The sequence below is a fragment of the Bufo gargarizans genome, chromosome 1 (genome assembly GCF_014858855.1).
Source record: "Bufo gargarizans isolate SCDJY-AF-19 chromosome 1, ASM1485885v1, whole genome shotgun sequence".
Classification (NCBI taxonomy): domain Eukaryota; kingdom Metazoa; phylum Chordata; class Amphibia; order Anura; family Bufonidae; genus Bufo; species Bufo gargarizans.
This window is the reverse complement of record NC_058080.1, coordinates 719071987-719097902: the sequence shown is the minus strand read 5'-3', so window position 1 is coordinate 719097902 and position 25916 is coordinate 719071987. Positions and strand designations below refer to the sequence as shown.

Genomic DNA, 25916 nt, shown 5'->3' with positions numbered 1-25916 from the left:
TCTGTGGAGAAACTACAACTCCCAGCATGCTGCGTTCCTTTCTATGGAGTTCTGAAAACAGCCAAGCAAATGTGCATCTTGGGAGTTGTAGTTTTACCACAGCTGGAGTGTCGGAGGTTAACTATCACATGCCTAGGAGTAGATCTGTCTCATTCAATGAATGGGCTGAGCTGCATTACCAAGCACGGCCACCATCCAATGGACAGCGCTGTGTTTGGTACGCTGCAAGGAGGCTGAGGCGCTCACATGAGCGTAGCGATCTCTTCAAACAGCTGATCAGCAGGAGTGCAGGGAGTCAGACCCCCACCGATCAGGTCACCAAATACCCAGAAGACCCCTTTAAAAACAGGTTAGAAAAAAAATCATGTTTCAGTAGATATGATTAATTAGTAAAACTTTCAATATTGTTTCGCAGTCCGGTGATCTCTCATACACACACGGTATGCTGCAGGAACTCTTCCCGTTATTAAGCCTTTTCTTCTTTCCAGACTCTTCTCCGCACATGTTTCCTATTGCACGAGACTCCAGGACCAGGCTTCCTTCCCGTCGAGCGCGTTACATTGCATGGCCGCGTTCCGAGTGTGTAATCCATGTACAGAGGCTTTATGTCGTTCATTACTAACACGTTGGTTACAAAACATGTCTGCTCTGTTTAGTAAATGACATGTCTCGCCACATGGAAGTTATATATCTCCATACATCCCATCGAAGGATGATCCAAGGTGGATCTGAGAGTCTTCCCATGGCCAGACGGGATATTATTATTTATTTGAAAGCGCCATGACTTCCTTGGCGCTGTACATCAAGAGGAGGTTACATAATATAAAAATACAGTAAACTTTAACAGACTGGTACAGAGGAGGAGAAGACTCTGCCTGCAAGAGCTTACAATCTATTAGCCTTATGTATATGCTTAAAGGGGTACTCCGGTAGGATACACAGAATAGGGGATAACTATCAGATCGGTGGGGGTCCTACCGCTGGGATCACGAGAATGGGGGCCCTGTACCCCCTGCAGGTTTCTGCTGCTCCCCTGAAATGACCGGAGGGGCCAGTCACACATGCATGCGGCGGCTCCATTCATTTCTATGGGAATTCTGGAGATAGGGGGGCGCTATACTCGGCTATCTCCAGAACTCCCATAGAAATGAATGGAGCCGCCGCATGCATGTGTGATTGGCCGCTCCGGTCATTTCAGGGGAGCAGCATGGGGTACAGGACCCCCGTTCTTGTAATCGGTGACTGTTCCTGCAGTAGGCCCCCCACCGGTCTGATAGTTATCCCCTATCCTGCACGGGTGAGCTGCTTAAGACAAGCACACAGCAGCAGGGAACAATGCGCAGGCACCGGTACCCCAACAATACAGCGCATGCGCAACATTTCAAGCTGGATTTCTACATGAAATTAGAATGGAGGCCATCAATCAAATGTTTTCGAGCTTGACTTCAAGCCATAAAACTGCTGCCCCTTTGACTTCAAGAACTTCATTTACATACATTTACATACGGCCTGCAGGGGAATTTCTGCGATTAGGAGCATCAGGGAGCAAGGAGAAAATCTAATTTAGAAACATGATGAGAACATTTTTAGCTGACAGGTTCCCTTTAAGCTTATGAAGCTGCATTCTCTGATAGCAGCTTGTGAGTTGTGAGACTTGTGAGCCGGCGCAATGTCGTGAAGTGCCGACAACTTCCCATGGTGTTTGTCTTTGATTGCCTCAAGTAATGCCTTCCTTCTTGGAGCATAGGCGTCTCCAGTAATTGTTGTCTTGTGTGGCATAATTTCTAGCAATAAAATGCCTTCTGTATCCCAAAAAACTGTTGCCCTGACCTTTCCAGCTGATTGCTGCACATTACATTTCTTTGGAGTTGGTGACCCCTTGCGTTTCCATTGCATGGACTCTTGTTTGGTCTTAGGATCATGGTGGTGGACCCAATTTTCATCACCTGTAATAATTTGAGAAGAGAAGTCTCCTGGATTTTCTCTAAGCATGTCTAAATTCTCTTGGCTAAATTGCTGGCGACAAGTTTTTTGCTCGGGTGTCAACCTTCGTGGCACCCACCGGGAACTGACCTTTGACATCATCAGAACATCCTGAATGATACCGGATACTGTGCCAAGTGAAATGCCTAATTCCTTAGCTATAACGCTGACTTTGACCCAACGATCTTCCAAAATCATGGCCTCCCCTTTATGGCCAATTTCCTCTGAAGATGCATTGACAGGTCACCCTGAACGGGGGTCATCTTCAATTGGTTCCCTACCCCATTTAAACTGCTTGGCCGAAACCTTTACTTGGTAGTAGGAAGGTGCATCATCACCATCCACAGGAAGCATCCTTTCATGGTTTTCTTTAGGCTTCTTTTCCCCCTTTGTAAGGAATTTAATCACGGAGCGAAGCTCCGAATCCTCACAATCTTTGTAGACTTGCACTGTACTGCACTTGCCATCCTGTCACTTCCAGTGCATTCATCAGACTGAACTGTGTGTGTTGCATGTCCAGAAATGTCTCAACCTGCACAGACAAGCTCAGCTCTCTAACACTGACAGAACATGCCGGGGTGGATAACTTATTGAACACCCCTCGTAGGAGCATCGCGGGCATTGCCGTTACATCTAGAGGCTCTGCTCTCTCTGCTTCATAAGAAATGATAAAAAATTATTATTTAGACATTGGGTAACATTGTTATTACATTCTTTTATGTATGGAGCTGTTATCTGGTCACGGTATCTTGGTATTGTATGAGCAATGTATGGCAGCATTTGTTCAAGGACATGCCCCATCTCGTTAAGTTACTGCTTTCTTTCGGTGACCCTTTATGGCTGTTTTTCCTCAGTGGCCCACATTTTCTGCTTGCAAATCTGGAAGGAAATCCTGCAAGGTATGGGATATGTGCGATCAAAGCCTTTAAACGAAGCAGGTAAAATAATTCTGATCACAACATTGTTACATTATGTGTTCTCTCACACTGTGATCGTGCTCGTTCTTAAGTTTTTCATTCTCATCTGCATTGAATACACCGAGCTGAGAATCGGCACCACTAGCTTATTGACCCACGTGTAGCCTAAATTATTGCATTACAATATTAGTTTATAATTTCATCCACGTTCCAGAATATGAACAATGGACGGAGAATGCAGCTTGTTTTTGTCTCCTCTTGATTTCATTAAATATCAAATTCCAAGGGAGAAGCTAAAAGCAGAGAAAACTTTTGTGCAAGAATTTAGAAAAGCAAGGCGTCACCTATCCCCCGTAAACCTTAAAGGTCAAGACCCCCCAAAAAACAAGAAATCACAAGTAATATATAAACCAAATTGTCTAGTTCAGTTCTATCTGTGGCTAGGAAATTCATTGGACAACCAGTATGTCCACCAGCAAGAGCAAGGTTAATAATTGCCCACTCTCCCAGAATGTCCGAGAGACCTCCTGGCACAGTATGGAGGGCAGCTTTCTCCCATGTGGTGAAAGGTTTCAGGGTCTCGATGCCCAAAGTTTCTTGAGGGTGTTGGGTTCTCAGAAGGGGTGTGGCAATTGAAGAAAAAATGGTGATACTCTCACACCACTCTGGAGGAAGCCTTTGGAAGGTGACAAGTATGAGGTACGTGTAGGCCTGGGATTTACTCCATCTTTGGCAAGGTGATTATGGAGCTTGTCTAGTTCGTCATGGGCCGCCAAAGTCCATGGGCCCTGACGACAGCGACATGCAGTACACATATATATGGTATACATACCTAAGCAATATGGCTTCTCTCTGTTCTTGTGTCTCTCCCGGTCGTACTGGTACCCAGGGTAACATGTGCACAGAACCCGACCAAAGTTATCTGTACACTGCTGTTCACACGGGGCCTCTGAGCAAACATCATAATCTGTAACGAGACCAAAAACACATATCAAAGAACAGAAATCAGACAGGCAGTCATATGTACAGACTAAGAAAATCTGTCACATTGTATCCATCATGGTAACCATTCCTTGTTGCCAGGTTACGTTACGTTGTATCACTGTAGGTTGTATCTAAAGTTCCTGCTAAAAAGAGAGATCGGAGCTGCCGTCCAGTGACTGTTGCTCCTTCCACTGGGAAAGTGAATAGAAAATACAAAAACACCCCCAACATGTAGAAGTACGATGTGAACACCACAATATGGTGTCCTTCATACCCCCTTTTTTAAGCATTTATAAACAGGTTTTTTTTTGTTCTAAAAGCAATGAATTTAAAGTTGTTTTTTACCATGGAGATTTTTTTTATTTTGTAACATTTTGTTTTTTGTAACATTATTTTTGCAACATTTTTTCCTATAGAGAAAGAAGCCCTAGACTCCTTTCACATCACCGTTTCTCCTTTCCGTTGAGGAGCAGGAGAACGGAAAGGACGGATTCTGCAGATAACTGAGACCTAACTGAGCGGACACCGAACGGCCCCCTTATAGTCTATGGGGGTCTTTAGGCTCCGTTACGCTCAGTTAGGTCTCAGTTATCTGCAGAATCCGTCCTTTCCGTTCTCCTGCTCCTCAACGGAAAGGAGAAACGGTGATGTGAAAGGAGCCTTAGAGACAAAATGGCATATGACAGAAACGCCAATGACCCCCAAAAAATACACCACAAAAACTGCACAAACCAAAATGCAGCAGTGTTTTATACATTTCAGTATTATCTTTAACATGACATCTGACTGCAGAGTTTTTGGCCAAACGGGGTGTTTTTCCACAAAAATGCTGTGTGCATGAAATCAAGAAAAGGCTGATGTCACACATGGGTTTTTTTCTGGCATTTTTAAAGACTTTTGCAGTTTGTGTAGAGGAACATATGTGACAAGTAGCACAATTGTTGAGAACATCTGGAAGTGAGTGCCGCTCCTTCATTGCTACTATTACATGGGATGCCGATCCTAGGTTGCGAGCACCACGAGGTTTTACCTGCAGTGCCAACCTATTGGACAAAATATTTTGCAGCTTGTGGTGATTTTTTTGGGCTGCTGTTTTTTGCAGCTTTTGTCCGATAACGGCAGCTCCAGATGTTACATGAAAGTCTGTGGGAAATGTTAAACGCAGGTGTTTTTATGTAGTGCTGTTTTTCACCTTTGATGTGCACTTTTAGAGTCAATGGCATTTTTTAAAAACGACACCATGCTCTGGGTCTGGCGGTTTCTCTCCCACAGTCCCCCATTGTTTTTATTTTACACCTTGCATAATTTTTAATCCAAACAACTCTTCAGAGGAAGTGACATTACAAGAAGGGGGGGGGGGGGGGGGTACATACTTTCATAAAAAAATAAAATAAAATGCAGGTCCTAAAACACAACTTTTTTGTGGACGGTATATGGAACCATTCATTTCACTGTGTGCATTCAGTTTCCGTATGTCCGCATTTCCATTCCGCAAAAAAATAGAACATGTCCTATTATTGTCCGTATTACGGACAAGGATAGGACTGTTCTATTAGGGGCCGGCTGTTCCGTTCCGCAAAATACGGAATGCACACGGACGTCATCCGCATTTTTTGCGGATCCATTTTATGCGTACATACGGTCGTGTGCATGAGCCCTTAGACAGGTGTTTTTGAGGCATTTTTGGTTTGGCCCAGGATCAAAACTGTGTGTGAAGGAGTCCATACTGAAGCTTTTTGAAAAGGTCAATGTTATGCCCATTAGGTGGTCTACCTGCTGGCTGAAACTGCCAATGTCTGCACGACCGGACAAACAGCTAATGGGTATGGTGGCGGACTGGCGTCCTGACTCCGGCCACAGATGTCAGGGGGAAATTAGGATTAGGCTACATTCAGATGACCGTAGTGTTTTGCGGTCTGCAAAACACGGATACCGGCCTGTGTGCGTTGTGTGTTCCGCAATTTGCCAACTGCACATGGTCGGCACTATGATAGAAATGCCTATACCTGTCCAAGAATAGGACATGGTGCATCTTTTTTTGCGGGGCCGCGGAATGGAACTACAGATGCGGACAGCACACTGTGCGCTGTCCGAATCTTTTGCGGCCCCATTGAAATCAATTGGTTTGTACGCGTTCCGCAAAATTGCAGAATAGAATGAGCCCTTGGGATGTTGAATTTCCACATGTCTGATGTTTGGTTCTGTGTGTCTGCCAGCATCTTATTCCAGGCTTCCTATGCACATGCATACTCAGCCAAGCCAAGAGTGCATGTGTAGGGGGAGGGTGCATCAAGTGGAATAGCTGTCTAAAACACAACATTATATTTTACTAAAAATGTGACTTTTTTTTAGCACATTATAAAAAAACTGGTTGTGGCCTCGTAGAAGGGGCGGGACCTCCTTGGCCTGACAGATTTATTATGATTTATGCCAGGTAATTAGCGTAAATTATAGCTAAAATCTACACCAGCCCATAGATGGCATAGACTTCAGTTTACCCCACCTTGGTAAGCCCCTTACTTCCCCCTACCGGGCTTCCCCTAGCCATAGCGTAAAACTGTACAATTCTGAATCCCTACAGTGACCAATAGGGGGAGCTCACTGCATACTAATACATAGTTCAGTGAGACTGATATAAACGTATATGCATTGAGCTCCCCCTAGTGGTGACTATCAGAATGTTATCATTACACCCTATGGCTTGGTGAAACGAGAAACAGGGGATTAGGGGCTCTGTGTCAGAAAAAAAAAGGCCTCCGATCGCTATCGAGATATATTAAGGAATTAATCAGGCCAGAATTTGGCTTCATTCACAGTAAATTTGATATCTGCAGCGCTCAGCCCCTTCACATATGTTTTCCCTGCGCAGGGTTAAGTATTGTACGAGTTTGACGTTTTTCTTCTAAACCACCTACTGGGACCCGGGATGTTAAAATCAGCTTTTCACGCTGGAAAATATTTTCGTTCTTAAATAAAGAGTCTTAGAAAACCAAACCCTAAGCTTTCAATTTATTTTCCCAAGTCTGTGAAAATCAGCAACCTGCTCCGGGGGTGAAACACATGGCGGGGCGGCAGGGTCCGGGCAGAGGGACGCGCGCGCTGAAGGGCCTGTCATCACGGCGAGTCAGCGAGAGAGGCAAGACTTGATTTTTAGCCGTTCTCTCCGATGCCAAGTGAAGCGGTTCTCGCCGCTCTGCTTCGGAAGATCTACCGCTCGACACTTCGAGGAGTCTGATGCGAGCTGGCAACGGATTTTAATATGTTAGTTATGACTCAGTTGGGGACGGGATGCCAAAAGATCCGGTAATCTGCGGGAAGATTTTAACACCTTCATCTCGCTGCTAAGCCCCGGGGCGACCTGGGAGACCACTTAGAACACGAAGACCATGGAAGAAAACCATCGGCTGCCAGATGGACATTAAGAAATCTGTAGGGGTTCCTCGCTACACGGATCTGCCAGCAGTGACCTAGGTCGGAACAAATGGACTACCTCCGGGAGGAAAGGACTGACAGATTACAATTTAATTGCAATATTTTCTTCTTGTTGAAAGAGCAGTTCCCCCTTAAAGGAGGCGGACGAGCTCAGAAATAATACGAGTCTGTTTTCTTTTAGAAACAGCGCCACCCTTGTGCATAGGCTGTGTGTGGTATTACAGCTCAGATCCATTTAAAGGGGTTTTCCTTGGTCATCAGTACGTGATCGGTGGGGGTCCGACACATGGCGCCCCCACCGATCAGCTGCTTGAGAAGGCAGTGGTGCTCGCAGCCTTCTCTCAGCATTTCCTAGTCCAGTGACATCACGTTCATCGGTCACATGGCCTAGAAACAGCTCAGCCCCATAGAAGTGAATAGGGCTGAGCTGTAATACCAAGCACGGCCACTATACGATGTATGGCACTGTGCTCGGTGGGCAGGAATCGGCAGGGGATTCCTGCCCACCGAGCACAGTGCTGTACATCGTATAGTGGCCGTGCTTGGTATTACAGCGGATAGGTCATCAGTATGAAGATCTCGGAAAACCCTTTTAAGTCAATGTAGTTGCAATACCAAACATTTGCTGAGCTATATTCTGATACAGGTGTGCTGCGTCACTGTGTATCTAAGCATATATGGCTTTCGGGAGTCTTGGAAAGCTGGATGACAACTAAAGTTCACGCAGCCTCCTGAAACGTCATATCTGCTGAGCTTTGCGGTGATACATGGAAAGGAAGAAGGTCACTCTACGGTATATCTAAGCCAAAATGCCATTCAGGAGTCTCGGAAAGTTGGGTGACTAACAATCTGGTCACCATGATGGAGTTGACGCAGCTTTCTGAGACTACATATAGTATACAGTGATATAGGGAAAGTTAGATACGCCATTAGATAGTGCATCTAAGCACTTTTTCTGTTCCGGAGTCCTGGAAAGCTGGGTGAGAAACTAAAGGGATTCCCAGTATAAAATTCACATGGTTTTCCGGGGCCCTATGTGGGAAAAGCTGGGTGATCACCTCCTGTAGGGCTACTTTCACACTTGCGTTGCTGTTTTCAGGTATTGAGATCCAGCAGAGGATGTATTCTGAATGGAAAGAGATCCGTTCAGGAGGAATCAGGACGTCTTCCGTTCCGGCAGCTTTCCGCTTGGTGACCGGACAGAAAATCACTGCAAGCTACAGTTTTGTGTCCGGTCATAAAAACTTGAAAAAAAACTGATCCGGCACTAAATGTCAATGGTGACGGATCCGTGACAAAAAAAAAACTGATCCATCACCCATTGACTTTCAATGTATTTAGTGATCCGTTTTTTTTTTTTACGTTTTGATTTCACACAACCGCAGCCTAACGGAACGGAGGCCTCCTGATGTGCAAAATCAAAGCTGATCCATTTAATTCCGGTATTGAGATCCTCTGCCGATCTCAATACCGTAATTAACAATGCAAGTGTGAAAGTAGCCTTAGCTTTAGTCGTTTTTCTCTGCGTCCATTCCGTTTTTTTGGGCTGATCGGATGGTTACCACGCATTTCTATGGAGCCGTTAAAATTGCGGTGTAGTCAACCATTTCTTTTCAACGTCCGCTGTCCGTGTTTCCCGTCCGCAAAAAACACGGATGACCAACGGAAGCCATCCGTATGTCATCCGCATCTGTTTTTTGTTTTTTTTGCGGATGGTTGCTGGAAAACCTGTATATACCTGTATCCTGGGTGGGGATATTTAAATTTCAACAATTACAGCCTTCGGGTTTTGTTGGCGCAACACAAAAAAAAAAAAATGAAGACACATTGGAACACAACCTACAAAATTTGCGGACAAACGGAACGGATGTGGATGTAAAGAAAATGTATGTAGTAATGTATGCAGTAATACCGAGATATCACAGGACTACTCGGAGCAGAGCAACCTGGAAATCAACTGGTTAAAGGGATAGTCTCATCTTACAAAGTGATGGCATATTGGTGGGGGTCTGACCTCTGGGACCACTGTGGATCCTGGGAATGGAGGGGACACACAGCTGGTTTAGCGCCCTGGCTATGAATGGAACTGCAGCCCAGCACAGCATCCCCTTCATTCTCAGGATCCACGGTGGTCCCAGAGGTCAGACCCCCACCCGTCATACACTGATGGTGTATCATAGCGATAGGACATCACTTTAGACAAGAGTACCCCTTTAAACGACAGCAGTTATACTAGATAATCTAATTACAATGTATCACTCCGCAGACATCATGTTCCAGCTTCGGGAGATGATGATTTAATATTGCCCGGGTGTAGGTCGATATAGACTGAGCCAGGGAAACTCAAGACACTGATTTCCTATTAATAAATGTAAGTTTTCACTCTCTAGATTTTCTAGCATTACTTTGCATTTCAATTGAATTCATCTTTGCTTGCTGTCAGTGAATGGAAACTCTCCTGTTTACATCCACAGACCTAACCTAAGTGATGCTCCCAGCTAGAGAGGTACAAGATACCGTGTATCCAGTCAGGACAATTCCTTGTGAGCTTAAAGGGAACCTGTCACCGGGATTTTGTGTATAGAGCTGAGGACGTGGGCCGCTAGCACATCCGCAATACACAGTCCCCATAGCTCTGTGTGCTTTTATTGTGTAAAAAAAATAACGATTTGATACATATGCAAATTAACCTGAGATGTGTCCTGCATGTGAGATGATTAAGGGACAGGACTCATCTCAGGTTCATTTGCATATGCGTTATTTTTTTACACAATAAAAGCACACAGAGCTATGGGGACTGGATATTGCGGATGTGCTAGCGGCCATCTAGCAACCCATGTCCTCAGCTTATACACAAAATCCCGGTGACAGGTTCCCTTTAATAGGGTATTCCCACTCGGGAAATTCATGGCATATTGCCACCTCTAGAACCTACCCCTATCTCCAGAACGGAACCCTCGAAATGAAGGAGAGCAGACGGCGCATGCGCAGTCACCCTCCATTCACTGCTGGAGCGCTGGATCAGCTATTTCCAGCAGTCCCATAGCGGTGAATGGAGAAGCGTTTCCTAGGTGGGATCCGCACCTATGTGACATCGATGGCATATCCTAGCGATAGGACGTCAATGTCCTTTAACAGCTTGGGGCTACATGGTCCTAGCTCTTACCAGCACTGACACACTGTAGCAAATCTACAGATGTGTGATGCTGGCAGCTCTGTTTGGACCATAGAAGATTTGCCTAGACTGGAGGCAACCGTAGCAAATGCTCAGCTGTTAGACACAACAGACGTAAGCAATGCGGTTTTCAATTCACTGCCAGCAAACACAGATCTTGACAATGGTAAGGGATTGAAAATATATTAGAAAGCTACAGAATTTCTGGTGGCAGCGGAGGGTTTCTGAGCTGATTTTGCCAGGTGCACATTTTTGGACGCTGCAGGGACATGTAGGATTACGTGGCACCCATGGATCTCCGCCCGGCTACTGGAGAGGGTCCTGAGCGGCAGATCCACCTCTAAGCCTTATTTATGTAAGGCTGGACCGCTAATTTAAAATGAAGACCTGGAAGTATAAAAAACAAGCGTAAAAGGAGTTGTCAGCCAGGTTTAAAGTTGTCATAGGCATTTAAAGGGACAGCGTACCTTTATAAATAGAAGCCACGTTTGGCCATATGTTTCTCCTGATAATTCCCCTTACGGGCGGCCATGAAAGTGATCTATGGACGTCTCAAGTCAGCGAGAGGCCTTCTTTGCATGTGGCCCTCCGCTCTGAATAATGACCGCCCTTCCCCCATAATAGCCATATGCTCTTAATGTAAAGGAAACGATAAGCTCTGGGAATGCGACTTACCCTCCGGGATGCATTGTCCGAGGACGAACTTAAATCCTTTGCAGCATTTTTTCCTGCAAAACATAAAAGTGAAGAGAATTTTTACCAACTCGACAGGAGAGGACGACTCACAGCGTATAAGGGGAGATTTCTCCAAACTGGTGTTAAGTAGAACTGGCTTAGTTACCCATAGCAACCAATCAGATTCCTTCTTTCATTTTCCAAAGGAGCTGTGAAAAATGAAAGGTGGAATCTGATTTGTTGCTATGGGAAACTAAGCCAGACTTCCTCTACACCAGTTTGGATAAATCTCCCTCATGGTGTTTTAAAGGCTAATGGACACCTTTGGGGACATTTATTATTGAATTTTACTCATTTCGGCCTAAAAATAATTTTTTTTCAATTAGTCTTTATTAAAAATATTGAACCCTTCTGTCATAAAGGGTTAACTTTTTTTCACTGTGTGACTGGTACTTTCACTTTCACTTTGTTCCTAATAAACCTTATCTCTAAATTACTAAAAGGTCATCAACACTTATTTAAGCCACATTCTTATCAGTAAGATTGAGCTATGAGTGTTTATAAGGCCAGAGAATAGAGATAAGGAGCCATCAGTCAAGCTGCCTGACGGAACAGAGTGAAAATTCATGTCTCTTAGGGCTTGTTCACACAACCGTATGGCTTTTTCAGTGTTTTGCGGACCGTTTTTCACAGATCCGTTGTTCAGTTTTTTTTTCTGTTTCTGTTCCGTTTTTCCGTATGGCATATACAGTAATTACATAGAAAAAATTGGGCTGGGCATAACATTTTCAATGGATGGTTCCGTAAAAACGGAACGGATATGGAGACCATACGAATGCATTTCTGTATGTGTTCCGGTTTTTTTTGCGGACCCATTGACTTGAATGGAGCCACGGAACGTGATTTGCGGGCAATAATACGTCAAGACTCAAAATGTAGCGGAACGGAAATGCAGACATATGAAAACTGAATGCTCACGGAGTACATTCCGTTTTTTCTGCGGACCCATAGAAATGAGTGGTTCCGTATACGGACCATATATGGAACGCAAAAAAAGTTTGTGTGAACGAGCCCTTAAAGTGACCACTTGCATTCTCCATGCAATACCAATTTGTGAGCATCTACTCCTATGACTCTATGTTGTGCAATTCTTCTATTATTCCTATTAAAAGTTAATACATAAATTGCCATCAGTCTGCATTAAAACTCCATCTGGGTGTTACCAGTTGGGGTGTATTTCTCTGCACAATCTGACACTGGCAGCACTGGCTGGATAGTGTACACCTCCCAACTGGTAACCCCCAGCTGAACCTTTTTTGGAGACTGATGGCAATTCATTTATACACTTCCAGTAGGAATAACAGAGGAATGGCACAACATAGAGTCATAAAAATAGATGCTCCAGAATTGTAATTTTAAGGGGGATGCAAGTAGTGACTAAAACAGACATGTCAGGAGAGGGGACAGGTTCTTTCTAGACACAGCTGTATTTTTGGCTTTTGTATTGTTTGACAAAAGTAGATTGGACCCATGGCAAGAGAACGGATCAGACCCTCTCCCCAAAACAACCATGTGAATAAACCTATCAGCAAATTAACCAACACACTTATTGAAGGGATAGTCCAGAATTATAAAAAAATAATAAAAAATACTTCCAGCAACAGCGCCACACCTGTCCAAGGTGGAGTCTGGTATTGCAGCTCAGCTCCATTGAAGTGAATAAGGCTGAGCTGCAATACCACATGCAACCTGTGTCTGGGTGTGGCGCTATATTCAGAAGAAAGCAGCCATCTTTTTCTAATCCTGTGCAATGTACTCAACGGGGAAAGTCTGGACGGTAATTTGCTAATTTATTTTTCTTTGCGCTGATATTGAACATTCATCCGGCTGTTACAGCTACGTGACTATGAATATTCATACTGAAATGTTTTGTCCAGGCAGGTTGCTTGGAAATGCTGTTGATTCTGCTGGTTGGTATCCTCCTATGTGAGAGGGTCCATCTGGACACGTAAGTACGAGGAGCAGCAGCTGACGAGGAGCCCCGTGGCCAGGCCAAACACGAAACTCATTGGAATGCAGAGCGCTGAGCTAAGGTAACAGTATGAGGAGTCCAATTCTCTTATCATCGGGGTAAATGAAACACTTGTGGAGGAGACGGCATGTTCAGGGCTTAATGTGACAGAGCCACATTAAAGGAAAACAGCTCTCGGTTATTTTTACAACCCCTGAAGCTTTTTTCTCCAGATGATCAAAGATTCCAGCGTTGGCCTCTTGAAAGCCTGGAACAAATCCTACAAGCATCTATTTTATAAGCTTAGCACAGGAGATATACTGGGCGCCTAAATCAAGGTCTTATACCATTCCTTAGGCCGGTCTACAGCTGGAATTTCCATGTAGAAACAGAAGAATAAATCCAAAAGTAATAGCAGGGGTGCGGCCTGGCCACAGTAACCGCGTCTGCACCCATCAGGTGAAGCGAATAACATTGACCATCATCAGCAAGGGGTGGGATGTATTAGACAGTAAGTGAACAGCCCGTTGTGTGGAAAACAGGAAAAATGGGCAAGCGTAAGTATCTCAACAACTTTGTCTCAAACTGGACTACACTTCTCTCTACACCCTTTTACCAACCTCAGCCTGATTCCATACTTGCCAACTTTGCAGACAAATAGGCTGTAACTTAACGTGAATTCAAAAGATTTGAGAATGAATAAACGTAAGCAGGCTAAGTGAATAAATATCATTACTAATTGTGATTAAATATACAATAACACAAACCAATCACATACAGAATACTAAAAAGTAAATAAATATTACTAGCCTAAATATGGGGTAGGGATCCGGTGGATCATGCTATAACACATGGTTGTCTACCACGTTACAACACATGACCGACACCCCAGGGTGCACCTGAGATATGGCAAATCAATACTTACATCCTACCTAAGGACCTGCCCTGGGAATGCTCCAATCAGAGTGGGACCACTTATCTGTGGGCAGAGCTTACATAAGCCCCACCCATTTTAACCCAATTGTGCAGGAACTGTCTTGGAAAAATAACGTAATTTGAGTAATCAGTTTTTCAAAGCCCGAAGTTGTCATCCAAAATAAGAGAAAATGAAGATTTAAGAAAAATAAGTGGAAAACTAAGACAGATAAAACAAGGCCTTACTTATAACAGTCAGGAATAGCTGCTAACTAGAAACTAATACAGGGAGGTTACCAGAGAAGTGGCCTTGATTGGTTGAATCTGAGTCTGGGACATTGTATGTTGAGTCTAGTTTCAACTTACGATGGGTCAGAAAAGACCACTGTATGTCGAAAATATTGTATCCTGAGGCCATTGTATCTTGAGGGACCACTGTATTTCCTTGCATAGGTTAAGGGTGAAGAATACATCATCCATCAGATACTAAAACCCCGATTTTGCCTGCGTTCATCGGACTATGTCTTAGAGGATTTACCGCTGCACCCAGCACCGCACTAGTACCTACCAATGGTGGTCCAAAGAAGGAAAACCGATAACCAGCGATAGAGAGACTGTAGTACACATTTCTGGAAAGGTTTCAAGGAAGAGGGATGGGACAAGGGGAGCTAGCTGAGTATAGGACAGGCCAAAGGTCTTGCCACCTTATACAAAACAAAGGAGAAGATTGGAGCAAATTGGCATTGGTCTCTTCTGTCCTGGGAAGGAAATTTATGGTGGCTTGACCCATGGGTCCTCCTCTTCTTTATGTGCTCCCCTTTTCTCCCTAAAATTAAAGGAGCTTCCTTAGTATAGTTCATTAATATCAATTCAATGTGGTTTCCACTTCCGACTCTCTCGGTGATCACCTGACTGAAGTAAACACTGTCTCACCTTCATCGCTTACCAGGCACAGTGCCATACAATTGATAGTGGCAGTGCCTGGTATTGCATCTCAGTAGCAAATGTATGGCACTATGCCTAGAAAACAGAAGGACACTCATAGCCCGCCAACAATGAGGATAAGGATAGGCCACCTATATTATCTTCCCAGGTTTTATCACACACTTGATGTTCAAAGGCCGCACTTTTTTTTCACATCCTAGAAGATAAAAAGAGCAGCAATCTCTCTGAACCTTCCACTTTATTCTAAGATCTGATTTCTATTACTTACTAAGCCCGACGAGGCCTTTCATTTAAACATAAACCATTTACAAATCACTTCCTACAAAAAGGTCTGCTACGCAGGTGACACCCATACGGTGAAGCCATGCCAAAAAGCCACACGGTCTGCCAGGACACGTTCATTAGTGTTCAGAGAAGAAGACATCTGTGTAGATGGAATGTCCCTACTGCTTCCAACCTGAGACCTCACTTAGTTCAACTTTATAAAGCAACCTGTTAAACTTTCATATTTGTCTTTTTGAGTCCAGGCCAAGAAACTAGATCTGAGCTGGGATATCTCGCTGTCAATCTCCGAAGGTTTGAAATGCTCCAAAACTTACAGACATGACCAAATAATATGACTTCATGACCTTATTTACCTGCACCTGCTTGAGCAGATTTTTATATTTCTCCCCACAAAAAGTTGGGAAAATGTGTACGGAATATGTGATCATTTAGAGCCGCCCAGAGCTGCTGTTCATAGTAGGTCTCCACCATTGCTTATAGCGGAGCCCCCTATGAAATTGATTCTGTATACCCCTTTTTTTTAGTTCTGTACCCTCCTTTTAAGGGAAATTACTTTTTTTTTTAAACGATCCTGTAATATATAATACTGACCAAAACAAACAAGTGGAAAAAAAAAAATCAATGTTCAAAATTAAAACATAAATTACATTTAATTTATCTACATCTGTTCTTGATTAAAATGTCATCTTAAGGTCAAGTTATTCAGGTTTTTTTTGTAAGGGTTTGAATTAAAAAATTTAGAAAACGAAATGATAAAACAAAAAAGCAAAATAATGGGCCAAAAAGATAATAAAGCTGAGATGTGTGAAATTATAGTATGTGTAACAAAAGTGGATGCGGATCTGCTTTGCCACATGAAGAGATTTGACTTAGGGCCACTCCAAAGGGCGTTATCTAGGCAGCCCCTACCTCTTGAAGTAGTCTCAGTCATGTGGCTGCTGAACCACAGGAGTGAAGAGGAACTAGTGCGATATACCCAGGGTTCAGGCAAAACTATAGTCCAGGGAAGAGCCAAGGTCAAGATTGGTAGAAGCCGAAAGAAGCCATCACAGGCGAAACGGCGTTGGGCGGGAGACAGGCGGGATACGGCTGCAGGGTCGACATCACGGCACTTGGTATTTTGTTACCTTTTATTGTTTATGTCTCCTTATTCGTGGAGTTTTTTTGCAGTCCTTGGTTATTTGCACTATGGTGATTTTTCACTGGTGCTATTTTTTTTGCTGACTGTTTACCCCTTCTATTTTTCTTGGTGACTGACCCTGCAGACGCCCCCCGTGGTCTGTCCTCTCTCTCCTTATGTAGTTTCTACCTGCTGCACTGTACATTGTATATTCTTACCAATCTAGTTTATATTCTGCGTGTATTTCAATAAAGGTTATTTATGTAATTTGCTATGGAGTTGTTCAAGTGTTTTGTAGTTATTTAGACTTAGTTCCTTTTTCTCCTAGCTCATATATATTTTGTTATTGTAGTCCTAGCATTTCTTATTGGTGTGTTTAGAGTATGTTAAATCCAGCAATCAGGCCAAAGGTCAGGGACAGAAGCACAGGGTCAATACGAGGTCGGGAAAGGGAGATCAGAATTTAGTACAGTGCACCTTTACAGATGCTGCCTTAAATGCCCTACAGAGGTCAGCCATAGGCTGGGACTGATTTGGGTGTGCAAGTGCTGGCCATTTAACAGGCAGATAGAGTGTGCACACCTCAAATGCAGCAGGAGGCACAGCAGGTGGAGGAGAAGGGTTCAGCTGGCGTGGAGTGGGCGTGGGGTGCTACTCTGATGGCTGTGGCCCCTGGGAAGAAGCAGAGAAGTAATGATGTGTCCGGACCACTGGAGGGTCAGTATTCCAGTGGCTGTACCTGCTTATTCCAGCAGCAGGAGAGAATAGACAATGGACAAATAATTAAAAATGTAATATAAGTTATGGAAAAGGATAATAAAAATCAATCCATGCCCAGAACAAAATAATAGAATAATAACGTCTTTACCCAATGCATGCATAGTACCCATTCTGGCACAGATGCCAGGGCCTACTGGGCTTGGGGAGCCTATGGTGATCTGGGTAAATATGCCCTATAATTATGAAGTTAAGGGTGTAGACAAGGAGCTCACTGTGTTGCCTAAGTGTCCAAATAGGCAACCGGGCCCCATCTACCATATGCCATTTATAATACTGATGTGTTATGTGCAAGAGGGGCTTTTGGGCCCCTTCTATCATCTGGGCCCAATGGCTATTGTAATCTGTACACCCTACGCACCTAACCTGTACACCCTACGCCACCCTGGTGATGCCAGACTTCTCCCTCCTCAGTTCTACTAAGTATCCTCTAAAAACAACTGCACCCATCACAATAGTCCCTTTTTAGCAGGACAGTCCCCACTTATTACCCAATTTGATAAATAGTTTCTCCATTTCCGACAACGCCTAAGAAAACGTCAGTCTCAGGCCTCATGCACATGACCGTATTTTTGGTCAGCGCCCTATCTGCAAAATGCGAACAGAACACACATGTGATCCAGGTGCTCTCCGCATCTGTGCCACAAATTTTAGAACATGTGCTATACTTGTCTGTTTTATAGACAAGAATAGGTATTTCTACTATTAGGCCTGCGGGGAATACGGCATGCACGCGGCCGGTATGCGTATTTCGCAGATACGTCGTTTGCGGAGTGTGAAAAGTATAAGTAATGCCCAACCTATTTCACAAAGACCTTTGTTACATTTATTGTAATATGTCACAGGTCCAGATAGTTAGGGATGGTTCTAATTAGCTCTTTGTTAATTTGAATATCAACTCTAAGTCATAGTTTATGGAAATTTCCATGGCATCAGATAACTCAGGGCTGTCTGTAAAGTTGGACTTTGTTATTATTATGCCTTCTATGTGGAAACATACTGTACGAATAAGTATTTGGCACCAGAAGGTTTTTAGGCATCATAAATATGTATTACATCATGATCTGTTCAAGTTCAAGCAATGTCTCCCCTCTACCACATTTCTAAGGCAGTTTTTATTTTATTTTTCTAAGTGATGGAAATCTGTTTTGGTCATGCATGAGGAGTTCCATAATGTGACATAATAGCAGAAATATGACACATCGAAATGTAGGGGTCTCGGTCCAAAGATAGACAGGATGGAAAGTAGATAGATAGAAAGAAAGATAGATATGAGATAGATAGATATTTTCACATCTCTGGCTATCCCCTCTGACAGGCTGTTCCAGCATAGAACAACCTGCCAGAGTTCTTCAGATCTGGCATTGCCGGATACTACTGCTTGTCTGCCAGACCCTATTGACTATAATGGGGTCCGGCAGAGAACCAGCTGCTACCCGGCAAATGTGCCCATAATTGGCCAAATACCACCGCACCCAACAGTTTTTGTCTAGCGATCGCTAGCATTCTATAACAGAACAGCCTGCCCGAGAGGACGGTCAGAGACATGAAAATAGCCATAGACGGATAGATATGAGATAGGCAGATAGATATGACAAAGGGGGATTGTCCCCGGAAAGGTTGTTCTTCAGCTGTGTACAATACTGCTGCTCCAGCTCTTGTGGATGTTGCTGTATGGAAAACGATGACTGAGAGCACATGGATTGTAATGCACGAAGACACAGCAGTCTGAACATGGTAAAAAGGAATATGTAATGCATCACTAAATTGTATCTTTTTATGGAATATCAAATGGATTTATGAATAATGGAACTGTTTAATTTATTTTGGTCCATGGAATACACTTGTGAACATGCAATAGGCGGCTGGTGTAGCTGTGGTGTATAAGGACTTTGCCACATTTTCTATTTTTTATGATGGTTAGAGACTGACTGTCATCCGCTGCACCCAGAAAGTAGAGCAGAATCTACTTCCTAACCTTCACTTACTCACTCAGAAGCAGCACCAGGATAATGGAGGACATTACAGAAAGGTACTGACCTGTATGGTTGTGAATAAAGCACTTAGGAAGTTTGTTTCTATACTTATGTAGCTTATGTTTGTCTGTATGTTCTCCTGCTCACTCCTTCTCCCTCCCCTCTCCATAGATTTGCACTGACATGTGTAATAGGATACTTCTGTGTAGCTGGTATGTCTTGGATGAGATTAAAGGGGTTTTCCAAGATTTTTAAACTGATGAGTAACCCCCATTGTTCAGTATGTGATTGGTGGGGGTCCCACACCCAGGACCTGCACCGATCAGCTGTTTGAGAAGTCATCGGCACTCGCTGTATTACTGTAGCCTTCTCTAAGCTCACTGAGCACAGCACCGTACATTGTATAGTGACTAGGCTTGGTATAGCAGCCCAGTCCCATTTTCTTCACTGGGGTTGAGCTGCATCTAGGCCATGTGACCGATGAACATGACATCACCTGGCCTAGGCAAAGCTGCGAGAAGTGAGGGCCAGTGGAATTCGATCCGAATTTCTGGATAAATTTGATTCGCCGTGAAGCCGAATTTCCTCGTGATTCGTGGCAGCGAATCTATTTAACCTGAAATAGTGTAAAAAATCAAAAATCATACTTACCTCCTCCATTTGCTCGCGACGGGCCACCAGCCGCCATCTTGATCGAAGATCTCGGCCGAAATCCCGCACCCTCTACTTACAAAGAAATGCAATTCGTGATGAAATAATTCGTCCCAAAGCAAATTTTTTTGTAAAATTTGGTGAAGCAGCAGAATCAAATTTTCTAAAACTTCACTCATCTCTAAATCTTATGTATACTGTCAGTAAACTTACTAACGCTCTGCCTCCTTGATCATCAGTCATTGCGCATTAGTAGCAGATTACTTGGCGTACAGTAAGAGATCCAGAATGCCTCCTCCTGGACATGACTTTATAGTTACCTACATACAGTATATATATATATATTGCTATGTGACATATATTTGAGGTTATGGAACCATTAGTAGCATCTGGTTAAAATTAAGTCTCAATAAAGTAAAATAAAGCCTTTGATGATGGAAAAAAAGCTTTTCTTGGGCTGTTTCATAATATCTGACCTTACACCATAGCACTGGGCCTGATGATAATGAGGCCTCTGAGGAATCTGTCATGGCAGACCTCACTTCATATGAAAGTCTGCCTTTGTTGTGGACAATTCAACATTCAGCCCAAAGACAATGTCTTCTATATGTTTACATTAGTGTTTAGAATGTTATGTCTTGTAATATATACATACACACATATATTTATAGAATTTAACCTCCATAGAAAGAAATTGAAATTTGAAGAGGCAGAGCTTGCATTCCTGAGCTCCCGGGTGCATGTGGATTGTCAGTGTAGCAATGTCAGTGCTGCCGTCTTGTATACTAATCCAAGATGGTCGGGAAGGCACATGGTGGTTGGGGAAGGGGGCATGGCTATATATTATCTTCCGAAAAGGATCCATATGGTTTCAACTCTTAAGCCTCTGGTACAGTAGGGAGTGCAGCTCTGAAGCACAAATGTCTGCTTTGACAAGTGTAATAACATTATAGATAGATAGATATATATGAGATATAAATATATATGCCTTTTGGCATGTTGTACTAGTTTGAAAAAAAATAAAACACTTACAAAAGAGATTGCTTTGTCGCCATGTTTTGCCATCCATAACTTTGTTACGCCAAGCTGTATGAGGACACATGTTTCTTGCGATGTGAGCTGTAACATAGTACATAAGGCCGAAAAAATACATCTGTCCATCCAGTTCGGCCTGTTATCCTGCAAGTTGATCCAGAGGAAGCCAAAAAAAACTGTGAGGTAGAAGCCAATTTTTCCCACTTGAGGGGAAAAAAAATTCCTTCCCGACTCCAATCAGGCAATCAGAATAACTCCCTGGATCAACGACCCCTCTCTAGTAGCTATAGCCTGTAATATTATTACACTCCAGAAATACATCCAGGCCCCTCTTGATTTCCTTTATTGTACTCACCATCACCACCTCCTCAGGCAGAGAGCTCCATAGTCTCACTGCTCTTACCGTAAAGAATCCTCTTCTATGTTTGTGTACAAACCTTCTTTCCTCCAGACGCAGAGGATGTCCCCTCGTCACAGTCCTGGGGATAAATAGATGATGGGAGAGATCTCTGTACTGACCCCTGATATATTTATACATAGTAATTAGATCTCCCCTCAGTCGTCTTTTTTACAGTTTAGTGTCATCTGCAAAAATTGATTCCAGTTCTTATTGATTCCATTTTGGGAATCTTGGACTCTTTTGATCTTTTTATTACATATTTTTGTGGAGGCAAGGTGACCAAAAAAAAAAGGTGTTCATGGCACTTACCATGCGGGTCTAATAATGAAATATTTTAACATACTGGGTTGTTGTGAACATAGCAATACCGATTGTGTGTTTTCTTTTGTAGATAGATAGATAGATAATAGATAGATAGATCACATGTCTATAAGTGGAAAAAGTATGTGAACCTTTGCTTCCAGTATCTGGTGTGACCCCCGTGTACAGCAATAACTGCAGATAAATGTTCCTGGCAATTGTTGATTAGTCCTGCACATTGGCTTGGTGGAATATTAGCCCATTCCTCTTTACAAAACAGCTTCACTTCTTTTGTTGGTGGTTTCCTCCCATGAACTGCTCGCTTCAAGTTCTTTCACAATATTTCTATTGGATTAAGGTCAGGATTTTGACAACACATTCTAACACATTAACTTTATTCTTCTTTAACCATTCTTGGGTAGAACAATTTGTTGTCTTGCTGCACGACCCACGTTCCCTTGAGACTCAGCTCACGGACAGATGTCCTAACATTTTCCTTTAGAATTTGCTGGCATAATTCAGAATTCATTGTTCCATTAATGATGACAAGCCGTCCTGAACCAGATGCAGCAAAACAGGCCCAAACCATAATACTGCCACCACCGTGTTTTACAGATGGGATATGGTTTCTATGCTGGAATGCAGTGTTTTCCTTTTTGCAAATATACCACTTCAAATTAAAACCAAAAACATTGTTCCAATAGCCTTCTGACTTGTTTGGGGGATCTTTTAGCAAACCGCAGATGGGCAGCAATTTTCTTTTTGGAGAGCAGCGGCTTTCTCCTTGCAATTCTGTCATGCCCTCCTGATGTGTGAAATGGGGAAACAGCGCTCATTGTTTGAACACTGTTTGTGTGGATTCAGTTCTGGACTGACGTTCTGCTGTTTGGCCACAAGATGCCGCTGTTTCCTAGGCACAACTGACTGACTGCATATATATTTCCATATTCATTAGAGGTGTGGTTTTCAGAGCATGGAGAAGAAGAGGAGGCAGCCATCTTAAGGAGCAGAGACTGAAGAGCTGTGTGAGCAGAGACACGGAAGGCACCCAGGTGTGAAAGCAGTGACCAGAGCTGCAGCTAAGTGAAGCTGATTGTGTCCAAGACCATGATCCTGTCCAGAGGAAAGAATATCGCTGCCAGGAACGCTGATGAGAGCAGAGGAACAAAGCAACATACACTGCGGTGCCGCATACTTGTTGGAGAGACATTTGTTCTGTTCAGAGTCACCAGTGGATGCAATGCAGACCCGGGTCGGTAAGATCGTGCACGCACCTCATTACAGTGTTGGCACCTAGAGACTGAGACTAGGCCTGTAGTTAGCTAGTTGGGGTCTCAGTTTGTGTCAGGCCACAAGTGTTAATACTGTTCATTGCAAGAACTCCATAACTTAAAGGGACATTTCACCTTGGAGAGCTGATAAATTCCCACAAACTCAAGCCAGGCTGGCGTTTTGCTCAGAAGGAATACTCAGGCACGTGTTACAGGACCAGTTATGGGAGGAGGAATACTGTAGATCTGTGTAAGCTGTTGTGCTGCACCACAGGCGAGCCCGTACCACACACCCATACAGTGATTCTTTTTCTCTTAGGGTAAGCCGTGGCAGTTTAGTTGTGCCCGCCAGTAGGTAAATTACAGCATTTTCCACCTGCATCCATTGGAGGGCGCCGTGCTGTGCAGCACAAGGGTCTCAGCCTTTGGGCTGGGTGTATGTAAATGTATCTTATGTTTCTAGCATTTGTGGTTGTGTTCATTACCACGTTTTTAGTAAAATTCTATTTTGGCAAAAGCTGGTGGTGGAGTTGCTTTCCTTGTCCGTGACTTCGCTGTATCCTGGGGATCTCACCCCGGTACACAGCTTATAACTGATTAACATTAATGTTAGCTAATGTGAGAAAGGCCCTTAGTTTTTAAGAGGTTACCTTGGGTTCCTTTGTGACCTCGCAAACTATAATGTACTTTGCTCTTGGCATGATCTTTGTTAGTTGACCACTCCTAGGGCAGGTAATGAAGGTCAAATAAAGTATGACCTTTGCATCTAAAAAGCCACCACTCTTGATGGCCTCTGTCCCAGTGACCTTGAGATTCCAACTATTTTTATGAGTTTATTTTGCCACACATTACAGGGGAAAATGTAAAGTATATCAAGTACTGAAATGCTAAGTCAGATTAAATCAGCAGAATCCTGTCCAAAAATAGAAATGGCTTGAAGACAAGAAAAAGTCTTTTGCATTAGCTCCAAGTAAAATTTTGGCACTGGGAAGTGAATGGTTAATTAAAAACATTTCATAGACCAAAAGGAATTGCTAAGAATCATGATCTGTCAAAGTTAACAGCTATATGTAATGATACAAAAGAGGCAGAAGTGCTTAAAAGGGTTATCTAATCTAATACATTGATGGCATAATGCTAGGATATGCCATCAATGCCCTCTGGGACCTGAACCTATCTCCCTTATGGTCCCCTGAGGTGAAGGAAAGTTTACTGCACAGACCCCCCCCCCCCCCCCCTCCTCATTGCTGAGAAGACTTCTTTTTATTCGTATGCAAATAACATTACTGGAGCACCAAGCGGCCAACCAGAGCCCTTGGAGCACCAGTTACATCCCTTCAGCTTTAGTCCCTCACACCTTCCCTTTGATTGACAGGACTAGATATCTCGCCTAGCTCAGTGTTCTTGAACCAGCGCTGTGTCTCCCAGCAATGGTGCTTGTGCAGTAGATCGGCTGCTTTCTTAGCAGCACAGATTCCCACTTCACAATCGCCAAGACCTGCCATCTCACGTCTGTGCTGTGTCTCCTGGTCTCAGAAAAATCCACTGCACAAGTGCCAAGACCAGGTGCAAGATTACAGGTCTCAGTAGGCGCAGTATTTTACTCACTGAGGCTGATATCACTATTATAAAGGGAACAGGATATCTGAGAGAGGGGCAACAAATTGTAGCAGAATCTTCTATTAGATCTCCTAACTCCAAGGTAAATGATTTTTAAGAGCCCCCTGACAGAGTGAAGAGGATGTCAGCAGTAAGTTCGTGTTGACGTCACTAATTATTTTGCCCTTCCTCTGATCTGTCAGAACCCTCCAAAAAACGAATCCTGTCTGTTGGGCATCCGCCTTCACTCAGTCAGCATTTGGTCAGTAATCCATCAGTACTGCTAAAGCCAAAAAAAAAAACAACAAAAAACAGAAAAGGATCCAAAACAGAGATGACACGTGAATGGAATATTTGCATGTCTTCTGTGTTTTGTACCCACTCCTGCTTTTGGCTACCAAATCATAAGCCAATACTGATGGGACCATACAGGCCTTACAGCTGCTACACAGACAGGATCCATTGTGTGTCTCATTTTTCCTTACTTCTGACAGATCAGAAAAAGGGTCAAATAAATGATGATGTCAACCAGGCCAAAAATGCAAAATAGTAGCCCAGTCATGGAGTAGGGAGGATGGGAGAACAGCTTGAGAGGTCCACAGAGTAGCACAATGACACAGTGTTGAGGTAGCAGCAGCATGAGGAGACCACAGAGTGGCAAGGTGACATAGTGTGGAGGTGGCAGCAGCATGAGGAGGCCACTGGCCCAGTGACACAGTGTTGATTTAGAGTGGCAAGGTGACATAGTGTGGAGGTGGCAGCAACATGAGGAGACCACAGAGTGGCAAGGTGACATAGTGTTGAGTTAGCAGCAGCATGAGGAGGCCACAGAATGGCAAGGTGACAGTGTTGAGTTAGAAGCAGCAGCAGCATGAGGAGACCACAGAGTGGCACAATGACATAGTGTGGAGGTGGCAGGAGCATGAGGAGGCCACAGACTGGCAAGGTGACATAGTGTGGAGGTGGCAGCAGCATGAGGAGGCCACAGACTGGCAAGGTGACAGTGTTGAGTTAGCAGCAGCATGAGAATGCCACAAACTGGCAAGGTGACAGTGTTGAGTTAGAAGCAGCAGCAGCAGCATGAGGAGACCACAGAGTGGCACAATGACAGTGTGGATGTGGCAGCAGCATGAGGAGGCTACAGACTGGCAAGGTGACATAGTGTGGAGGTGGCAGCAGCAGCATGATACGAACTGAGTGGTGAGGTGGCAGCAGCAAAAGGAGACCACAAAGTGACCCGCTGACAGAGTGGGGAGGTGGGTGGCAATAACAGTACCCGCTAACGATGATGGGTGTAAAAAGGAGCACTTGGCATCAGATGTGTGGCATCAGGTGGGTGGCAGCATCAGAATAGTAGCTGAAGCAGGTAGCCAGAAAAAACGGTCTCTTTTGTGAAGGTTTGGGTAAGGCAGCATGGATGATCTAATCTAATGCATCAGGCACTGGTGGGTGGAAATCCTGGCTG

General features: G+C 43.8%; 1 protein-coding gene across 1 annotated transcript in view; it reads right to left on the bottom strand.

The window, feature by feature from the left end:
• LOC122937328 (collagen and calcium-binding EGF domain-containing protein 1-like) overlaps positions 1–25916 on the bottom strand; it is a 289937-nt gene that overhangs the window by 41536 nt on the left and 222485 nt on the right. Inside the window, exons 3-4 of the mRNA XM_044292652.1 lie at positions 11167–11219; positions 3733–3867 (exon numbers count right to left, since the gene is read on the bottom strand). Coding sequence (XP_044148587.1) covers positions 3733–3867; positions 11167–11219 — 188 coding nt within the window. The remainder of the gene's footprint in view (positions 1–3732; positions 3868–11166; positions 11220–25916) is intronic.